Source organism: Falco cherrug, chromosome 8, assembly GCF_023634085.1.
Source record: "Falco cherrug isolate bFalChe1 chromosome 8, bFalChe1.pri, whole genome shotgun sequence".
NCBI lineage: Eukaryota > Metazoa > Chordata > Aves > Falconiformes > Falconidae > Falco > Falco cherrug.
In genome coordinates, this window is record NC_073704.1 from 61,889,591 (window position 1) to 61,911,261 (window position 21,671).

The 21,671-nt window shown below is 51.1% G+C and overlaps 1 protein-coding gene across 1 annotated transcript; it reads left to right on the top strand.

The window, feature by feature from the left end:
• The first annotated feature begins 1,851 nt into the window (after positions 1-1,851).
• On the top strand, positions 1,852-8,292 carry PITX1 (paired like homeodomain 1). The gene is made up of 3 exons (XM_055718959.1): positions 1,852-2,014; positions 4,754-4,959; positions 7,595-8,292. Exons 1-3 carry the CDS (start codon positions 1,852-1,854, stop codon positions 8,132-8,134), a joined length of 909 nt encoding a protein of 302 aa, XP_055574934.1. The 3' UTR covers positions 8,135-8,292.
• Positions 8,293-21,671: the final 13,379 nt, after the last annotated feature.

Below are 21,671 nucleotides of genomic sequence, written 5' to 3' on the forward strand. Positions count from 1 at the left end.
CTGGCTCTCTCCCCTCCTGATGTCCCCTTCTGGGCCCATGGGAGGTGGGGAGGGGGAGTCCCTGGCCCTGCGGGACGCTCCGAGGGGCGCGGGGCGGGCCCGGCTGCATCACCCCGGCGGTGTAGGAAAAAGCCTGTGCGGCTGGAACATTGCTTCCCTCTGCTTTTCCATAAACCAGTTCAAAAGTTCTCTCCCACATCTTTACTTGATTTGAAAGCAAAATAGAGTGTCAGGATGGATCAGTTAAAGTGAGCCGAGAAAATAAAGAGAAAAGAAGGTCCTTTCCGCAGGCAGAGTTACAGCCAGGGTCCTTCTCCTCTCGCCCCCTTCCCCGGTGCAGCAAGCACCCCGCTCCTGCCCCACCGGTACCCCCGGTTCCCACCTGCCCCCCGAAGCTGAAGGCTTCTCTTGTTTTTTTCCACACCCCACACCCCCCAAACACCGAGATGTTATCCGGGAAGGCTCAAGGCCGTGTCCCGGCCTGCACGGGCATCACCGGGGACCGGCCCCGCTCCACCCGCCTTCGGCACTGCACCGGGACGGGGCGCACGGGTGCCCGCTGCAGGAAAGGGGGGGGGGGGGGGGGGAGTGATGTCTCCTGCCCCCTCCTCGCCGGCTGCTCCGGCCCCTGGGCTGGCAGGGAGCCGCAGACACCCTTTCGGAGGGTCACCGCGAGTTCGGCTGCGGCAGGAAAATTATTTGTTATTAATCGTGTGCTGAAAGATGATGTGATGGGGGCGTTCGCACTGCCGCCGTTCCCCTGGCTGCGGTACCCCGGCCGCCGAGCAGGGTCTGAGCCGCCTTTCTACAAACCGCGCAGCCAGGAACGAAAAAAAATATTAAAAAAGGATAAACCAGTTCAGACACAACCCGCAGGGCCGTCGTCCCCAAAAGAAATCCCCTCCGGCTGGGGGGAGCGTGGTCCCCGCGGGACCGAAACTCTCTTCACGTCGGGGCGGGCCGCGTAGCCCCGCGCAGGGATGCTGAGGGGTGCGCAGGTTGCGCATCCACTGCAGGGCGTGGGGGCGGAGGCTGCATGGACCGAGAGGCCCAGCCGGGCTGGGTACGGGGATACCAGCGGAGATGCCGTGCTGCGCGGGGGCGCAACCTGCGCGCTGCCGGCTAGCAGGACGCTGTGGCGGAGGGCGGACTGGCGGGGTGCTGGGGGGCAGGCAGGGGGTTCCGAGCCGCCCCCTGCGCGTCTGGGAGTGATTTTCCACCTTTCCATTCGTTGTTGAAATATTTTTAATACCTCACCGCGTTGGGGGGAGGCTGCGGGGGAGGGAAAGGAGGCGGGGGGGGCACCCTCGGAGGACGCGCAGCCGGGCGGCGGGGGCCGGGCAGGGGTCCGCCGGGGGGTCGCGGGCCTGGCCGCGGCCGCGCAAGGCGCGCACATCGGCGGGGAGCGCGGAGGCAGGTCCGCCCGCGCGGCCGGGCTGGGCGAGCGCTAGATGGAGTGATGCATTAGCGAGACGGGGAGGTTTTAACCTTCAGGGGGAGGAGCCCCGTTTAACTACAGGCATTTGTTCTAGGGCAGGTCACTTTAATCTCTTTAGCTTTAAACTGTCCAACTCGCAACTCGCGTTTCTCTATAAGGGATCTTTACCACTTCCCTGCCTATGCGGCCGGACTGCCGTGCCTCTCCCCGAGCAGAGACAAGCGGCTTCGAGGCACTGCCCAGATCTCTTCTTCCGACACCCGTAAAATAATACTGTTAGTAATAAGTGGATTTGCTTTTGGTTTTGTTGTTTTTTTTTTCCTTAAAAAAAAAAAAAAAAAAAGCAGCTCCTTGTTCCTTTCTGTGTGGAATAAACACCTGCAAACTCCCCCAGGCAGCCCGGCGCCCCTGCCATGGATTCCTTTAAAGGTGGAATGAATTTGGAGAGACTGCCCGAGAGCTTGAGACCCCAACCCTCCCATGACATGGCTTCCAGCTTCCATTTGCAAAGATCCTCGGAACCCAGAGACCCGATCGACAACTCAGCCAGTGAATCCTCCGACACGGAGGTGCCAGGTAACCCTCCCCCCCCAGCCCCGCGGCCCCGGCCCGCTCCCCCCAGCGCGCCTCCCCCTCCCCACCGCGCCTTCCCTTCGCGAAGCGTTCCGTGGTGCTTGGCCCGCACCCCCCCACAAACAGAGGCCATGGGGGGGGCAAGAGCTGCCGGTGATCCCGGCGGCTCCATCCCTAGCGAGCCTCGGGAACAAAATCAGGGGGCAGGGGCCCACCCGGAGCTGCTGCCCCCCCCCGGTGCCCGGCGCTGACAGCCCGCCGGGAGGGCACGCATGGCTCCCCAATGGCTCCCCAGCCCCAACCCTGGAGCTGCGCTTTTTTTTTTTTTTTCTATTTTTTTTTAAATGAAATACACAGTTATTAATTGATGGGGTCGAAGGGAAGGGGGACTCTTCGGGGAGTGCGGTTTTGCCGGATGTTTCTGAAATAATGTCAGCTTTTGCCCGGGTTTATTTTCCAGCTCGGGTGGTACGGAGATGGAAAAAGATCTCCCTGTCAAAGGAGCGGGGGGGGGAAGGAAAAAAAAATTAAAAAATAAAGAAAAGCCCCGCGGAGCAGGAGAGGCGGCGTGGGGCCGAGCGCGGGGGGATGTGCGCGGCCGTGGAGGGGGTTCGTGCGGGGGCTACGCGCTTTCCCCGCTGGAAAAAGGGGTCCCCGCACCCTGAGCACCGTGTGCAGGGCTTCAGGGAAAGCTGTGGTTTCCCAGTTTGTATTTAATTAAAATAGCAAAATGTCTAGAATGACAAGGGAAGCTGGGAGAAGGGAACAAAAGCTGCAGGAAGGAGTGTGATGCCCGTTCTCCACTGAGACCCTTGCAGGGGGAGTTTCTCTCTTATTTAATTTCAAATTTTTAAATAGATGTTGTTGCTTTTCGAAGTTTTAGCAGGTCCTATAACCTAGAGAGTGGCTGTGGCAAGAGTCAGTCCCAAAGTGGCACCCTGTGGTAAACAGGGTTTGGGTTGTACCTCCCAGCCTAATTCGCAAACAAAGTTAGGGACCGGCGTCTGGAAGGGACTCCGAGATTAGAGGGGGATTATTTGAGATTAGAGAGGCAGATTTGCTCCGTTTTGCCCTACCCCTGTGTGTGACCCCTCGGTGCTGGAGGAAGGCTGAGGATCTGCCTGCTTTTCTCCTCCGAGAAGCTGCAAAAATACCTTTCACTTTTTTTTTTTTTTAAATGGAAAAAAAATGCAAAAACCGATTAAAGCAATTGTGCCTTATGATTTGAAATGGTGTCACATCCCTGCGCGGAGGCCGGATTTTTAACAAAATCCTGGCGGGGTGAAACCCGGAGCGGAGCGAGGGGCCGCCGGGACGCTTCGGCTGCTTCGCTATCGCTCCCCGGCTCCCCCCCGGCCCGGTCCACCCGGGCTCTGCCCCACCGAAAGCGAGGGGATTTGCCCTTGCAAGGGGTTATTTTGGTTTCTGTTTCCCCGCCGGCGCCGGGCCGCACTCGGCCGGGTCGAGCGGGGGGGGCCGGTGGCGATGGGGTCTGCGCTGCAGAGGCCTTGTTTGCTCTGCAAAGCGCTTCCAGAGGAGAGAGCCCGGCCGGGCTGCGATCGGCCCCTTCTGGGGTTCACACTGAGCCGCTGGAGTTGCCCGCCCCCCCGCTTTTTCCTAGGAGGGTGCCCCGTCTTGGAGCGATTCGGGGGTGACTTTGCAAGGACGAGTCCTGCCGGGCTCCGGGTGCAGCCCGCGATTATTTTTAGCCTCCCGCTTACCTCGCAGAGGTCGGGGCTGCGGCCGTGCCCCCGGGCCTGCCGCCGCCGGGATAGAACCCTGAGAAGTGAAAAGGGGGGACCCTCTCCAAGGGAGAACGCCCCGCGGAGCTCCCTTTCGGCAGCGGCTGGACAGAGGCCGGGGGGACGGTCGCGGCCCCCGGCCCTGCCGCCTTCCGCACCCGCCGCACCTTCCCGCTCCCGCCGGGCCCAGGCCGGCAGCACGGCTCGTTCAGGCCTGGAGTCCCTTTCCGAGCGCTTCACCCGGGCCAAATCCTGCCCAAACCCGGGCCGGGGCGGCCGGCACGAAAAAGGAGCCGGGTTCGTCCCGCCGGGGCTGTATTCCTGCTCCCAGTCCGCGCAAACCCAGGCTGCGAAAACGCTCCCAGGTTTTTTCCTTTGCTTCTTTCGATATGATTTTTGCAGAGGGCTTCGCTCAGCCTCGGGTTAAAATAAACACTAAAATACTAAAAACGCCCAAAGAAAAAATAAGTCTTAAAAAAAAAAATAATAAGTAGGGGAGCGGCGAGGAAAAGAGAGGGTGCCTTTTGCAATTAATTACGGCCGGGTTTTAGACCACTGCCCTTCCAAGGTTTCCTGCCGCGGCCCAGCACAACAAAGACGATGGAGCAAAGATCGCGCCTGAGCTCGTAGGGAGCGCAAAGGTGCGGTGGGAAGGGAGCGCGGGCGGTGCTGCGGGGAACCCACTCCCACCACTGCTCTTGCCCCTCGGGCCCGCTTCCAGCCGGGCTGCCCTGGGGGTCCCACTGCTTCCCCGGGGGTCCTGGGCCCGGGCAGGGCTCCGTGCTCCTTCCCCAGCCCCCCGGGAAAGGCCAGGCTTGTTGCGGGTGCAGGACCCGGCAGGACCTGCGTGGGTGCCCCCACGCGTCCCTGCGGCGGGGTGGGCAGGGCTGGTGCAGGGGCGGCGTGCCTGCCTTTGTGTGCCTGTAGGTGTGTTTGGGGGGGAAAATACAGCCAAACAAACAAACATAAAACCAAACCAAACAACCCCCCAACCCTCCAGAAAAGGAGCGCAGCGGCGAGCAGAAAAACGAGGACGGGGCCGCCGACGACCCGGCAAAGAAGAAGAAGCAGCGGCGGCAGCGGACCCACTTCACCAGCCAGCAGCTGCAGGAGCTGGAGGCCACGTTCCAGCGGAACCGCTACCCCGACATGAGCATGCGGGAGGAGATCGCCGTCTGGACCAACCTCACCGAGCCCCGAGTCCGGGTAAGGGGGCGCGCAGCCCTGCCGGGGGCGCAGGGCTCTGCTCCGGAGCGGGAAGGGCTCGGGGAAAGTGCCCCTTTAGGGAGCCGCTGCGGTGGTTTGCGAGCAGCGCCCGGCTGCTGCGGGCTTGATTTTAATTACTAAATTTGGGATGCAGGCCGGAGAGGAGAAATGCAGCTCCCGGCCGTGGGGAGATGCGGCCCGCAGCGGGTGCGAGCGCCGGCCCCGCGCGTGGGGACGGGCCCCAAAAGTGCGGGGCGAGCAGCGGAGAGTTTGGGGCTTGGGGAAGGCCCGGGGATGGGGGAAAGAACCCCCCCGGGGTCGTACTAAACCCAGTGCGGGGCTAGAGCAATCCCCGGATCCGAGCAACAGCGGCCCTTCCCCTTGCTCTGCTTATTCCCGATAATCCCAGCAACCGTGATCATCTCCCGACAAACCACTGCTTGATGCACTTGCGGCGGCGCGGTTGCGGATCAGGCCCCCCCTTCTCCCCCTCCCCCCCCGCCGTGCGGACTCTCGGAGCCAGTCCCTCCCGGCCGCGCATCTCCCGCGGCCGCGGGCGGGCGGAGCGCTCCGGCTGTTTGCGGAGGCCGCCGACGGGCAGTGGAGGACGAGGGCTGGGAAGCGGTTGCCTCCCAAGTCAGTAAGCGCCGCAGACACATACTTGTGCGGCGAGGGCGCATGGTCTTCACACGCCTCGGAGCCGATACCACCACATATATATACATTTACATATATAGTCTCGGCAGCTCCTTGGAGAGATTTTTAAGTGAAAGATGCTGGCGATGAACGGCCGGACCGAAGCGGCTCGGGCCGTATGGACCCGCTGTGCGGGGGCTGTCAGGGTTTCTCCACCCCCCCTTTGCGTTTCCCCCCGGGACATCTCCCCGCGTGGGTCCGGCGTGGCCCTCAGCCGAGCCCGCCGTCCCCCGGGACCCCGGGCTGAGCACGCTGCCGGGGAGGAGAGAGACCCGGGAGAAAACGGGAACGGCGGAAGGCGGCCCCGCCGTCCCAAAAAGCCACTTTTCTTTTTTTTTTTTCTTTTTTTTTTCTTGGCAATTAAACCGCGAGTGACCAAAGCGGATTACAGAGGTTCTGCTTTAAACCTTTCAAGAGTAAACACCCATCTGCAACGGGGTAAATGCATCTGAAAGCATTGTCTTAATTGAGTTTAAAACAAAACAAAGCCGGAGCATTGATATTGGTGAAATATTTCAGGAAGCAAATAAAACTAATATATGAGTTGCGATTAACATCATTTCGTTCTCCCTCTGTGTGGAGATGTTTTGGTTTGATGTTCTGAGATTGCAGATTGCAAATCTAACCTTAATTTGCTATGAGGGCCTTCCTTTAAAATGTCTAGGAGCCATAATTAAAACTATTACCCTCATTTTCAGGAAATTCCTGTCTGGAAGCACCTTCTGAGGAGTATATTACAGGTTTTGAACATGTTTGCTTTCGTTTCCTATTTATACGAGATTCTTTTTATTATTGCTATTTTTTTAAATAGACCCTGCCATCCATTCACCCCCCGAAGTTTCCATCCTTGAGACCGGGGTTCAATGTAGTTGCGCCATTTCTGCGCCGGTAGGGGAGACCTGAAGAGCTGCCCCCACCCCCACCCCCACCCCCCGCCCCGGCTTCGGCGTGCGTGCGGAGGGGAGCGCAGCCTCCGCGTACCGGGAGCACGGAACCGCGCAGTCCGGCCAGCGCCCCGGGGCCGCACGGAGCCCGGGGGCTACGGCTCGGTCGGGAAAAGCGGCGGCGGGGGGGGGGGATGCAGCAGGAGAGGTAGCCAGCATGATGCTGTTTTTTAACCTGGAAAAAGAATTTGGGGGTTGCCCGGCTTCCATCACGGGGGGTTCAAACGCTTTCCGAGGGCTAAAAATAATAATAATAATAAGAGAGACCCTGGGTCAGGTTTTTCCATCAAACACCAGGAGCGGCCCCCGCTTCTCTGTTCCCCAGTCAGGGCTGTAAATTCTCATCAGATATAAAGGCAGAGGCTGCATCTATCCGAGGGCGATGCGAGGATTGATTTTTTTTTTTTTAACCTAAACATACTAATCCAATCCCCTTTTTTATGATCTGTAACAGGGGACTTTTATTACACAGCATTAGCGTTCGGAAACGCGGCGGAGCCGGGGCGACCCGGCCCTAATCAGAGCGGGCCGTGCCTTCGCCCCATGCCTTGCTCCGGGGAGAGGGCGCCGGGGGGACCGGGGGGCTAAGGGCCGTGGCGCGGACCTCCGCGTAAGCACCTTTCGCGGAGAGGTGGCTGCGCGCATCCCGGTTCGCACATCCCGCTGAACAGCGGCAGGATGCGCGCAGAGCCGCAGTGCGCGCAGGCACCCCGCGGAGCGAGACGGGCGGGTTGGGGGCTGCGGGGAGAGGCGGTGCGCGGCCGCGGAACCGTGCCCGCAGCTCGCAGAGGTGTTGGGGGGGCGGGGGGGGCGGCCTCCACCTCCTCTCGCAGCCCCGGTGCTGCTGGCCGGGGCGGGGGGCGCGGGGTTGCCGGCGCTTGGCTGCGCGCTGCCTGCGCTCCTCCTGCGCGCCGGCGGCGGGGCGAGGGGCGGCGGTGGTCCCTCACTGACCGTGCTGTGTCGGTCCCGTCCCCCGTCCCCGTCCCCTCCCGCAGGTCTGGTTCAAGAACCGCCGAGCCAAGTGGAGAAAGCGGGAGCGGAACCAGCAGATGGACCTGTGCAAGAACGGCTACGTGCCGCAGTTCAGCGGGCTGATGCAGCCCTACGACGACATGTACGCCGGGTACCCCTACAACAACTGGGCCACCAAAAGCCTCACCCCGGCGCCGCTTTCCACCAAGAGCTTCACCTTCTTCAACTCCATGAGCCCCCTCTCCTCGCAGTCCATGTTCTCAGCGCCCAGCAGCATCTCCTCCATGAACATGCCCTCCAGTATGGGCCACTCGGCCGTGCCGGGCATGGCCAACTCCGGCCTCAACAACATCAACAACATCAGCGGCTCCTCGCTCAACTCGGCCATGTCCTCGCCCGCCTGTCCCTACGGGCCACCGGGCTCGCCCTACAGCGTCTACCGGGACACTTGCAACTCCAGCTTAGCCAGCCTCAGACTGAAATCAAAGCAGCACTCCGGCTTCGGCTACAGCAGTTTGCAAAGCCCCGGCTCTAGTCTAAACGCCTGTCAGTACAACAGTTGACGGACTTGACACAAACCACCTCCGACAAAACATCGCCGACAAAGCAAAGCAGAAGCAAAGCGACGTTTAACGGAAAAGAAAAAAAAATAAATTTAAACCCGATGATGATTAAAAGCAAAACCCGAGCAAGTGAGAGAGGAAAAAAAAAAAGAGAACAACAAACCCAAACCAAAACAAAACACCACCAAAAAAGAAATTCCAAACCCAAAAAACCCAAAACAAAACCAAAAGCTCCGCGTACTTCGACTGTCTAGAAAAGAAGCTATTAATGCAAACCAACGACGCAACCGACAAATCAGCGCTTAAAAACAACAACAACAAAAAAATAAAATAAACCATCGAAAAACCGTAAACGGACCAGAAAACTTTTGCAAGAGACATCGAAATCTGGTACATGGATGAGTTGCAATTTTTCTCTGGATTATGCGGGTTGTATGTGTTTACTTGAACTTGCACAGGAGTTGGTGAGGCAGCCGCTTCCCCGCGGGGAGGGCGGCGAGGGAGGGAGACGCCTCGGTGGTAAGAGCTGGTGGGACGGTTCTTGGCCGCTTGTCGCACGGGAAGAGTTTGGTTAATGTTTACCACTGAGAAACAGAATCACACTCGAAAAAGAAAAAAAAAAAAGAAGAGGGGGGAAGAAAAAAAAATATAATTCGCAGAGTAGATTCTGCGGGAAAAAATGGTTAAAATATTAGGTATGAAACTATTAAAAATAATAATGACGAGGGTCAACCACTTATATAAGGTTATATTTATATCTACCGTTGCATTGTGCCGGGTCATTGTCCTTGGCCGTTGAATAAACTGTTTTTAAAATGCATGATTCTTGATGTTTTTTCTTTAGTTGGAAGCTATAATCCAGTCATTCCTGATACTAAGCAGCTCAAGGTTCCTACCTCTTCATCCTTTCCAAAAGACTGCAGTATCTCCGGTTGGGAGAGAGCACAGAAACCCTCCAGCGATGCGAAATCTGTTCAGCATTTTCCCCATCCAAAGTCTTATCCTGATAATGAAATTATCATTCACCTTTATTTCAATGCAGGGGTGTTGTTTTTTTTTTCTCTTTAAAAAACCAAAAACCAACCCCCCTTTTAAAAAGTCTAGAAAAAAAGACGAAAAACGGTCTGTTATGAAGTGTATCCAGATACTGCATCTCTGCTAGAGAAACAGCGAGCCTCGGCGTCCGGAAAGGTTGCTTAGCAAAGCTGAAAGCATTCCTTGCTTTTCTAACTGTGAAGGAAAAACAAGGAACAAAAAAAAAATTAAAAAAAAGGAAAAAAGATCTTAAGGTGTTAGTATCTTAAGGTGTTATTATGTAAATGTAGATACTTTAACAAGTGCTTGTTGGCAAAAAAACAACATGGAAATGATAAATATGATCTTTATTAATACGCATACAAAACGCATATGAAGTTTAATTGCAGGCATATTTGTTGCTTATTTTTGTCGATACTTATTACCTGTAGATGACAAAGAAACATAATATAAAATGCACACGGTACTTCTTTCCCAGTGTATTTCACACCTGTGGTAAACGTTACGCTGGATGTTTCAATTATGCTGTTGTGGATAAGGATGCAGTATATATATTGTTTTATAAGTTATGTTTTGTGATTATTTTTTTTTCAAAATTAAGAGCATGGGAATAAAAACTAAAAAAAAAAAAAACAACAAAAAAAACCACAAAAGATAAACGAAATCTAGAAATGCCTTTAATGTTCTTTTCTGGCTGTGTTTAAAAGATCGACTACACGAGAAGAAAAGCAGCTTTCTCCCCCCTCCCCGCCCCGTGGTGGCATTTTGGGGAGGGCCCCTCCGCTTCCCCCCGGGAATTGCGCCGTCGCCCCGCTTGCCCCCCCCGCGCCCCGGCAGGGGAGGGGGCCTCGGTCCCGGCCACCCCGAGGGGCAGCCCCGGCACTGGAAATCCTCCCCACCTCTAATTTTATGGCAGATTTTTACCGCTGCTGTTTTGGCTGCGCGGCGGGCTTTGCGGGGGCAGCCCTCCTTGCCGCCTGGATTTCTGCTCCCACCAATTCATAACGCTTCGAGCCGTGGCTAGGTTTGTTTTTTTCTTTTTTTCCTCCCCAAAAAGTTAACCCTCGCCCCCTGAGGAACCCCCGGTGCCGCAGCCCTGGGACCGCTCCTTCCCGCTTTGCCGTTTTGCCCGTTTTGCCAAGGTGCGTTTTCCTCTTGCTCCTCCAAATTCTCCCAGATCCTGAATTTTAAAGGTTGTTCGATTTATTCCCCCTCCTCCCCAAGATTTTTCAAGCACAAAAGACTCTGATTTCATTACTAATTCATTACTATTATGGTTATTATTAATATTTGGTGAAAAAAATGCCGTAATTCTGAATTATGCCTTCCTCCGCGGCGGGAAGGGCCGTTGCTTTTTGCGCGGCCGCGGATGTCCCCGTCTCCCCGGGGGGGTGGCACCTCTCTGCGCGGAGCCGCCTGAGCCCCGGGGGGGTTTCCACGGCCCCGCGGAGCCCCGGGAGCCGTTCCAGGGCAGCGGGGGTGGGGGTGGGGGGGGTGGGGGTGGGGCGTGCCCACCGGTCCCCCGTCCCGGGGCTGGGGGGCTGCGCAGGGGCTTTACACCTAACGCGGGGGCTCCGCGGAGAGGAGCTCAATCTCCTCCATCTCTTCTTATAGCTACGGGAGCGTGCACCAGCCCAGGAAAAGAACCGGGTTTCCCTCCAGTTTCCAGCCGGGAGGGTGTCCACAAGCCCTCAGCTGGGATTTCAGCCTGGATTTCCCCTGTTCGTTTTCTCCTGTTCCTGGAGGTAGCACTGTTAGTCCTGAATCAGAGTAGCCACCGCAGTGCTCATGCTTAGCCAAACCCCGCTGCAAGCTGCAGTTGTTGCCACAGCCCTGACCCAACCCCCCACCCCACCCACCCCACCCCGAAACTCAGTCTGTGGGAGAGAGCTGGGGGTTCCTGCGCTGGTGCCTGTCGCCGTGACCCCCTGTGAATACACCAGGGATACCCAATCTGCTGGTGCTGGGTGAAATTTGGGGATGTTGACACATTTCTGGCTCAGGGAAAGGAAAATTCCAAGGAAACACTGAGCAGAAAGCAGCTCCGACACCTTCCCTGTGCACTTTCACGGATGCCCTGCTTCCAGCAGCCTGTAGGTCTCCACCACAATGGTTAGACCTTGAATTATTTGGGGTGTTTGAAACATGGCTTGGCACCGCCTTGCCCCAGCACAGCTTCCTTAGGGATATGCCCTGGGAGATGCCCAGGTGTGTGCCCACGCTGGGGGCAGCCGAGGGGGGTTGTCATGTAAGGGTCCCTCAGTCCCCAAAGTCTCCAAAGAAGGGGTCCCAGGTATAAAACGGCTCTCCCCACCACTCTTCGCACTTTGGTTTTTGAACTCCCTTTGCCAGCGTCTGGCTGGTAGGTGTTTCCATGCGCCGGAGGCGATGGTTTTCCATCCCTCACCCTGTGCATTCCTCCAAGTGGTTTCCAGCGCGTGAAGCTCTAGCAGGGATTTCTGAAGCTGCATCGCTTCGACCTAGCGTGCTCCAGCCCGGTGGGACCCTGCCTTCCCGCGGTGCTGCAGAGAGCCCTTAGACTCCTGCCCATTGATTGCAGCCTTGCCTTTGTCAAGGCAAGCGGATACTTGGAGCCAGAAAAATAGCTGAATCAAGTTTTCCATTTGTTCTGGGTGTGCTGGCTTACCTATTAGCATTTCCAAGGCAAAGCTGCTTGAGGAGAGCTTTGCTTGGGTTTGCTTGGGAACGCTATATGGTCCTGAGAGGTCCCAGACGACCAACCCAGAAGTTGCCGCACGGTGGAGGTTCCTATTGCACCAGCCCAGATGAAGTTTACAAAGACTTTATGCCTCAGACTGCGCTGTTAGTTCGAGATTAAATGTCTTCTAATAAAAAGCTGTGGTCAGTTTAACTCCAAATTGCATACTTTTCTTTATCTGTGGCCTGGAACTCAGCAAACTATGCAAAGTCCCATTTAAATTAATGGGATGCTTCAGTACTGATTTTAATGGGATTTTGTATAATAAAAATAACACTTAGAAATGCCCTAACATTTTGCTGCAAACTTGCAACAAAAGTCACTGGAACTGGGATAATAAAAATACAGGCTTTATATGAAGCCTATGAAGGGTTTGTCATTAACTTCAATGGCACTGTTTCAGGCCCTATTATTTTAGTATACCCTTGTATAAGTAAAAATTACTTTATCAATTAAAGAAGAATCTGTGACAACTTTTCTGTTCCAGTCTGGCAACTCGTATGTGAAAACATAGTTTGATATCATCAAAACAGCCAAGATATTCAGACTCATAAAACAGCCTGTATACAAGGACTGAGAACAAATAAAAATAAGAAACTACACATTGTTTTTGCTAAGAGTTTGCCCATCAAATAAAGTTAAGTTGTTACTTCTAAAAAAAAAATACTTCACATCCCTCCTTTAATCTATCCAGGAGAACAGTTTTCTGCTCACTCTCATAGAAAACAGTAAAAACCTCCTTCAAAGTAAAATATGTTTTAATTAACAGAGCTGCAAAATAAAATCCACAGCTATGCAACAAGCCTCCTCTGCAGTTTACCATTGTGCGAACCGCTCGGGCAAGCTGCTCTTATTAACAAGCTACAGGCTACGCTCTGCTCCAAACTGATTAAGCAGTAGGGCTGCAGGCAGATTTTTCTATCAAAAATGTTTCAATGGCAGCCAGCCTTTTCTTTTGCGGCATGATTTTTTTCTTCTTTTTTTTTTTTTTCACAGGAAAAAATAATTTGTTTATCCCCAACTCTGATTTCTCTAATGAAGGAAGCATATGCACAAGAGCTTTATTTACCAAAAAACTTCCCAACAAATAAAAATTCCCATAGGAAACAAAAAAAGGAAAGACGAAAGAACATATGTATTTGATTTTTTTTCCCCCTTCTTCACCCTAGTAATTTCTTGCAAAAACCCAGGTAACAACCTTCAGACTCTGCTAGAGATGAGCAAATTTGCTCACCAATCTTCCCAGGAGATCAGTGGAGCTGAGCACAGGCTTGTGCCCACAGGCGAACCCCACCGATGTAAATGAGCAGCCCAGAACCAGCTCCTCCCGCCACCGCCGCTGATGCAGACCTACAACCCACAGCAGCCAGCGATGCTGCCCGAGAATAACGTGTAAAACAGCACTCGATCCAGGTTGCTAATTCAAGTCTTGCATAGCAGCTTCAGAGCTTCCCAAAAAAATCTATGTGTTAATATGCAAGAAACAAAAATCTGACTTAGTATGAGCAGGGACAAAGTAGCTGCTGTCCCCCAGGAGCGCAAAGCAATTTATTTTACAGGCTTCAAAGTGATACATGCCTGGGTATAGGAGATTAGCAGTGGGATTTTCAAAAGCCCTATGTGAGTGAGGACCAGATTTAAAAAATGATTCAGTGAATCAGTCCTGGTGTGAGATTTTCCTAGAAGTGAGTTAGGCACCTGGGATTTAGACACTAAGAGTGAGACTTTTAGAGGGATTTAGATGTCTGAAGATACAACTTAGTACATAGTGGGATCTTTAAAAACACCCAGTGCCTGTGTCTATCAGAGGTATCTGCTCTGGCTCCTTCTGAGGCTCCTCTGACTCCCTGGGTGAAACTGTGGGAACCCAAATCCTTTCCAAAGGCTGGCTCTCGGCATTTGAGCACCCTTAAAAATTCCCATTCTCCCTCCACTCCCTTCTTTTTCCCAGAAAGTCTAGAAGGAGGGTTCACTCATTTAAGAGCTAATTCAGGAAAGTACTTAAGCACACAAGGAAACTACCCAGCAAAATGCTTCTAGGCATGAGGTGAAGCCCTGGTCCCACGGAGGCCAGCTGGAGCTCTGCCGCTGGCTGCGCCCCGTGGGTAACCGCAGCACCGCTGCCTGCGCTCTACCAGAGTCAGCAAAGTGAAGTTGCTTAAAGTTAAGCATAAAGTTAAGCGGGGTGAAGGAAGCATTTTGGCAAGTCATGTTCTCACAAGTCTATGTTTGAAGTCAGGTCCTATATTTAATCTTATGCTCTCGCAAAGCAAGACCCCACTATAAGCATTTTTACAGGGGTAGGTTTTGAGCCTTTGAAAGCAAACCTGGAAAGGCAGGTGAGAAGACTGGGGGCCAGCCTGCTCTCCCCTCCCCAGGAGCTGGCTAACGGAGGCAGCAGCCTCCCCTCCCTGGGCTGCAGAAGCCAGCAGCTCTCCGGAGCATCCCCTCCGAGGTGGATTCAGCAGCAGAGACTGGGACCGGGACGTCCCGCGCGGGTCTCTGCCCACATTGCCAGCTTGTTCCCTCAGTGAGGAGAATAAAATACCCTGAGTGAGTGCAGATACTTGGAGCTGGAGGGAATATCCTCATTGATTATGGCAGGGAAGCATGCTTACACCTCTTGCCTGCACTCACAGAGTCTGCTGAGACAGGTCTTGCCCGCTCCGCTGGCCCACCTCTGTGGTCCCATGGACCAACACAGTGGCACCAAACCGGGTTCGGCACCGGACTTGTGCAACCCTTCTGCCTGGCATGGTAGCAAAAGGGGCTGGATCCTGTCCTCTGAAAGCTCATCCTCTTAAGTGGCTTTGCACATGTTACCTCTGAGCACACCAGCCTACAGCCCCATCCCACCTGCCCGTACCCCCGCCCCAGATAGCCCAGCTGCCCCCTGCGCCCACCCCGGCCACGGTGCCCTGTGTGAGGAGTGCGGGATCGCTCCCTCGCCAGTCCCCGCCTCATTCCCAGCACTTCGGGGGGAGCGGTAAGTACTGTTCCCCTGTGCCCCGTGGGCTGAAGCTCACCAGGCTGGTCACATCCGCAGAGGTCATGATCTGAAAAGGGCACAAACTGCCCACCTACTGTCCTGCCCTCTCTCCTGACCTGAACCTACCCCGTTACCTGCCCTCTCCATACATTTCAGCAAGCTCTGACAACATACATACCTATTCATTCCACAGCTCCCCCGCGCTGTATGTATTCACCTGCCTTACCTTTCCTCCTCCCTCGTTCCCTACCTGTCTGTCCTGTACAAATACCTGCCCACCTCCAGCCTGCCTGGATGTGGGAGTTAAACACTGATTGCATGTATCACCCTGCTCTACGTACCTTCATCTATCTGATCTCTGATCTGAGTTTGTAACCATGAATTTCTTATTTACTTGCACATGTCAAGCTCTTTGCTATAACTGTTCTGCACAGACATATTTAATTTGTTCATCTCTACCTTATACCTACTCATTTAGCCAACCCTCCCACCTCCCAGTAGCCAATGAGTACCATATAACTTCATAATACTTAAAACTGGTAACTCCATGTCTGACGTATTCACCTAATCTTCTTTATTTTGTTTTAACACAGTTTAGTGTTAGCTAAATACAAATGTATCATTCAATTCTGCCTGTTCCTCTAAGGTCCAAGGTTAAGATGAAGTTAGTGACAGAGTTAAAGGCTTACTGCTTAGAGTTAGAGTCAGGGTTTTGTTAGGGTTTAGGTTGAGGTTGGTTTAGCGTTAGGGATAGAGCTGTTTCAGCATTTAGGATTATATTTGCGTTATGGCTGGGTGAGGGTGAGGCATGGGTTAAGTTTAGGATAGGATTATGGTTAGTGTCAGGGTCAGTGCGAGGTCTCAGCTTGTGTTAGGGTTAGGTATTGGGTGCAGAGCTGTTGGGTTAGTGCTGTGTTCAGGTACTGTTGGGTTAGGGTTAGGTTTGGCTTACTGTTGTGTTAGGATAAGCTTTAAGCTTAGGGTTGGGTTTGCATCAGGATTTAGAATTAGGGTTAGTTTTAGCATTTGTTTAGGAGTCACATCTTAGCCTTGATCATGTAATTTCTCTATGCTTATTTCTTGTGCAAACAGATCTGGTCTCTTTCTGTCCATCTTACGACTGCAGATCACCTATTTTTCTCTCCCACACATCCCTGCAGGTGTTTGCAGCTGAGTTTCACAACACCTAGCAATCCACTTCCCCCATGTATTCTCATTTACCTGACCTCTTTGCCTGTTTTGCATACATTCATGTCTCACACATCTAGTCTGTCTCACATCTACTAATCACTCTTGTCTTTTCTTACAGCACAATGTATTCACCACTTCTGCGTTTGCCTATCATGCCTAAGACATCAGTGCAACTAATGCCACCCTTAACAATCTTTTTTCACAGCCTCATTTATACATACTCATAAAGATAATGTCTGTGACTACTTACCTATCTGATTAATCTGATGCAAATTTTAATTAATCTCTCTGGATTTCCATAGCACACGGTAAACTATATATTTTCATCTCCCTACTTGTTCTGTCCATATTCATCTTTCTCCTCACTTGTACCCATTCTGATGAGCTTCCTGGTACCCACTCATCTGTATGTGCACCCACATCCTTCTTCATCAATCATCCTGTCCAGGATTTATTTCCCCCATTTAACATCCCTCTAATTCATGCTTGATCATCTGGCTAATTTCTCAATGTTCCCAGCTCATGAATACTCCTCTGTCTCTTTATCTACCCAATACCCAGTCCAACCTGTTAGCTCGCTAATTGTTCCAAGCTTGTTTTTTCAGCATAATCTCTTTATTCTGTATGATTTTTGTATGTAATCTATTTACTCCATGCCTATTTTATCTGACTTCATTGCTTTTTCCCCTATCTACGCATCATGTCTGTGCACTTTATCTTTTTTGTATGCACCTACGCAATACTTCTTTCGCTCATCTATGTCTTGTGTGCCACATTTCTCACTGCTTCTCTGCTTTTGTACTTGCAGGGAGCTTCGATGACTAGGTACCCTCTCTATGCGTGTTACTCACCTATTACTCTATTAACTGCTCATCTATTAACCCTGTTATTGTTCTTCTTTTATCTGTGGCTCCCTCTATCCACATTCCCCATCATCAATGGCCTATTCACCCTATCAGTCTATATTTTCTGGCTCTATTGCTCATATATTTATTCCATCCTTCCGGCTGACTTTCCATCCCTTTACCCAGACAACACGTGTGCTGTCTGCTATAAACCTGTCCATCTCAATCTAATCTCTTTCTCTTTTGGCCTTCAATTTATTAATCGGCTCTCTACAGGTTTATCTACTCAACCTTTCTAGCTAATACAAGCTCAGTTAATATTCTCTTCAGTCGGTATATATACCCATCTCTTCATCCACCCATCCATCCAATTTCTGCTCAGCTGACCCAGCCGCAGAATATTCAGTGTTTCGAGTGGATCACCTCCTCCTCCTTACCTTATCCATTTTCCTGTTTTAGATCTGTTAGTGCCACTGCTGTTCATGTCACTTTTATTTAGTTTATGTAGCCCAGAATATCTCTACATATCTCTTCACCTAAACAAGTTAATTGATACAAATATCAGTTCATGTCTCCTTGTATTCCCTATGTCCTGCTACATTTTCTATTACACCTGTACTTATCTACTTGCTACCTATTAAGTTACAACTTACAATACCTACTTGTGATAGTCCATATTTCTATTTTTTAATCTATCCACATTACATTTACTCTGCTTAAGTTCCCAGCCACCCAGCAGTCACTTTACCTACCCAATACTCTTTCTCTCTTCCACATTTATCCGTTCCACATCCATTCAACAAATCAATATGTGATATACAGACACCTATTTGCTCATTGTAACATGGGTATCAGGCTGGAGTATCATGGAGTAACATGGGTATCAGGCAGTTCCTTCTTTCCTTCCTTCCTTATTTTTCCCTTAATAGTTCTCCCATATCTAGCTCTACATTTAAAAATATTTCTTTTTTATGGCAAATCCAGCCAGTGCCTCTTGCGTCTACATATCTATCCCATAGCTTCACTATGCATCCCATCACCCACCTCAGCTGTACTTCCACTACCCAGCTATCCAGCCAGATCCTACATAAACTTTCCACTCACCCAGATGGGACTTGCTTTAACACAACACATTCCACATCTATTCTACTTATCTTAATGTGCATCAGGACCACCCCTACCATACCAAACCCCTGGCCAGGCTGTCTAGTTCATGTCAAATACACATGCTTTCCCTCCATCATCACATCTGTATTAATATCAACTTATCCATCCTCTGCACAAACCCTGTATATGTCTATGTAATGATGCCAATTATTCTAATTCACCCGTGTCCCACGTACCTGTTTGTCTCTACCCATTTATTTCTGTGTGTTTATCTAAACTATCCATCAGTTTACACCATAAAATCCAGCAATCAACACGTGGGGCCATTCGATCTGGGTGCCCAACGTGCAGTCGCTCGTTACACAAGAGGTAATTCAGTTCAAAGTAAGTGCAGCAATAATGCTTCTATCACTTTCAGTGACCCAGCCTTGTATCACACTGATGGGTACAGGGATGCAGAGAGAAAGACCAGGTTTTGTCTGAGCCAATGCCATGTAACCCCACGTGCCTCAAAGCAAAAATATCCACTAGCTGCAAACAAGTAGAAGTTTGCTCCTGATGCAAAACTGGGTGGGTGTCAAGACCATTATGCCAACAAGATGAAGAGAAGTGGACACTGGGAACAGACAATAGTTTCTGCATCTGTGAAATGTGTGATTTTCATGGTATGGGACCAATTTCCAACTTCAAATGCTCATGTCAGCTGCAGTGGTATGGTATATCTTTTGTTATCATTTGTGTCAGGGTAAGAGAAGTGATATCAAAGGTTCCCACCTGAGTTTTCCATTCTCTCCTTATAAGTTTGATTTCCCTTTTTTGGTACTCTGAATCTTTCCCTGACCAGGCAAATCTACACCTGCCTGCAGCTGCTCCTAGGGGAGTTTCTATACTGTAAAATAGACACCCTCCCTCTTCTCACTCTTAGCCATGTCTTTTTTTCTCTGCTCAGATTGTGGACCCTGTCCTGGGCTCAAACAAGAGCCTTGCATGGCTGAAGGGGGCAAAACCTTTGAAGCCCTGAGTCTGGAAGTGTTCAGACCCAGGAATTTGGATTATCAGGATGCTGAGCCATGGGATTTGGTTTTGAATGCTTTTCTGTTATTTTATCTATTCTCAATTACTCTCCAAAACCAAACCAGTATCACCTAATGCTAAAAAAAATTTGGGATCAGTGAACCATTAGGTGGCAAAGACTGACAAGGCAAGTCTGGAAGTGCATGGAGTTATGCTGCCAGGTGCTGCAGAGGGAGCCGGGGACTGGGATGCCCTGGGAGCCTTTGCTGAATCCTTGCAAGCCGCACACGTGGCAGGAGCTGGGGAGAGGAGGGCAGGAGTCGGGAAACTCTTGGGAAAGTGTCATAAATACCTCTCGGTATTCCCTGAGATAGCAGAGCCCATACATGCAACGCTGGCCACAGTCACCAGCCTCTGTGAGAAATTGTTTGTCTTGGTCTTTGCATTAGGTAAACGCCCAACCCAAATTCACTGATAACAGCAGACACCGAAAAAGAAAAAAAAAAAAAAAAAAAAAGAAAAAACAACCCAGAGACAAGGTCTCCTTGGGCCCCCAATCAACAACAAAAAAAGGCAGCAACCAGACAGCCATTTAGTGAGCATCTCAAAGCTATCTACCGTCTGCTGGAGGGGCTTTAAAAGCATCAGATTTGTGCGTTTGGCTCAAGCCGAGTGAATTGTAGTCTAAAGCTTTTCCTTGAATTCAAGGCTGTGTTTACTGCAGTCAGGGCAAGGGGAAGGAGGCAACCCCAAAGCCCTCCCTCCTCCTCTTCCCCCACCCTGCAAGCCCCAGGCTTGAAACTTGATTTAAAAAAAAAAATACAAGATTGAATTTCAGTTTGCAGGATTAGGGAGATGACTTTTAGGGGCTGCTTGTTGGAAAAAAGGCAAAGCAAAGCAGCTGGGAGGGATTAGGTTGAGCTGGCGTCTGCACTTTCAACTGATTCAATTTTGCTCCACAAGACATTGTATCTGAGCCTTTCTGGAGACTATTCAAAGCAAATCATTTTCATTTTACCATTTGGTAAGTGATCAGAGTCTATTTTTAGTGTCTTGGAAGCGTCGGGTTTTTTTTCTCTCTCCTTTTCTTCTCTTCTTTTCTTTTTTTCTTTCTTTTTTTTTTTTTTTTTTTCTTTCTCCATTTTCTTCCACAATTGAATATCTGCATTTGGGGTATCAAGAACAGGCATGTTTGGAGGGAATGTTTACCACAGCCAGCAGCTTCAATTTATTTTATGCCTCACTTCAAGATGAGAAGGCACCAGAGAGAGGCTGGAGCTGGCAAGGCTGTCAAGACACTCTCTCAGAAAGCCTCCCAGAGCCCAGGCTCTGCACCAGTTTGGGTTTTTTTCAGGTGATTCCTTACAATTTTGGCAAAGCCAGCCAGTCGGTGCGGGTCCCTGCAGCCCGCAGGGCTGTTAGCAGACGCTGGGGTCCCCCGTGCCCAGTGGGCATCAGGCAGGGGGGACTGGGATGCAGCCCAGGGTCCAAGCTGATGTTTTTTCAGCTGATCCTTTCTCCCCAGCGACAAAGGTTAATTTGGCAACTCAGAGACGTTTTGCAAAATCTTTGGTACCTTCTCTGCATTTTTCATTGAAAAACGGAGAAATCAGAGAATCTTTTTGATAATAAGAAAAGGACGAAAAAAGATCTTGTTTCTTGGGGAAGGGGAGAATGCTTTTCCTACTAGTTTAAATGTATTTTCCCACATTTTATTTTTTCTTAATTTCACTTTACTGAAAGTGGAAGGGTTTGCAGTATGTTTTCTCTCTCTTTCTCTCTTTCTCTCTCTCTTTCTTTTATTTTTTTTTCTTTCTTTTCTTTCTTCCTTTTCTTTCTTTTCATTCCTGGAGCTGTTTGCTCTGGTACATAGCTCCACAAACTGAAACCCCTTTACAAAAGGGGGCACAGGCCGGGTGAGGGTCCCACAGCATCATCCTCTAGTCCTCCACAGCCACAGCAATTTCCTTAGACTCTGGGGAGGACAAGGGGCTGCGATCCCCTCACTGAAAGGACTGCTTGAACAAGGCTCTTGCAAGCAATGGTTAAAAGCGTTTCTCTTGCTGGTTTTGCCACAGATTCATTGTATACCTTTAGGGCAAGTTATTTATTCTCTTTGCATCTTCCCTTACATAAAAAGCCTGTAGCAGGGAACAGAAAATGATAAATGCTAGGGTGTTTTCCTCCTCAGACTGTATTGCAAAATATCCGTTTGCTCCAGGAGCACTAATGCCTTCCTCTTTTCCCTAACCGAGAGATGGTAGATTACCGATGCAATATCAAACACTGCATTTCCAAATCAAAAAGCTGACCTCTGGACAAGAGTCCTCCAGCATGAATGTTTTTCCTTCTTCTGTTACATTCTTCAGGATGTGTTTTGCCTATTAGTGACATCTATAAAGCACTTGCTTTGTGTAGCAGGGCACAGATCGCGTCCCAAATCAAGTGGGTGAGTTTATTCAGTTCAGTTTGTCTGTAAAATGCGGGTAAAGCATCACCTGTCCCCGACGGGCATCCCCGTAGTAGTGCGAGGTGTTTTGGAGGGATGCTGGCAGCAGCCCCCTTGGAATCACCAGCCTTTTGAGAAGCACAGGGCCACTCACTGGCAAGATGCAGCTCAAAAGGATGGATTAAAGC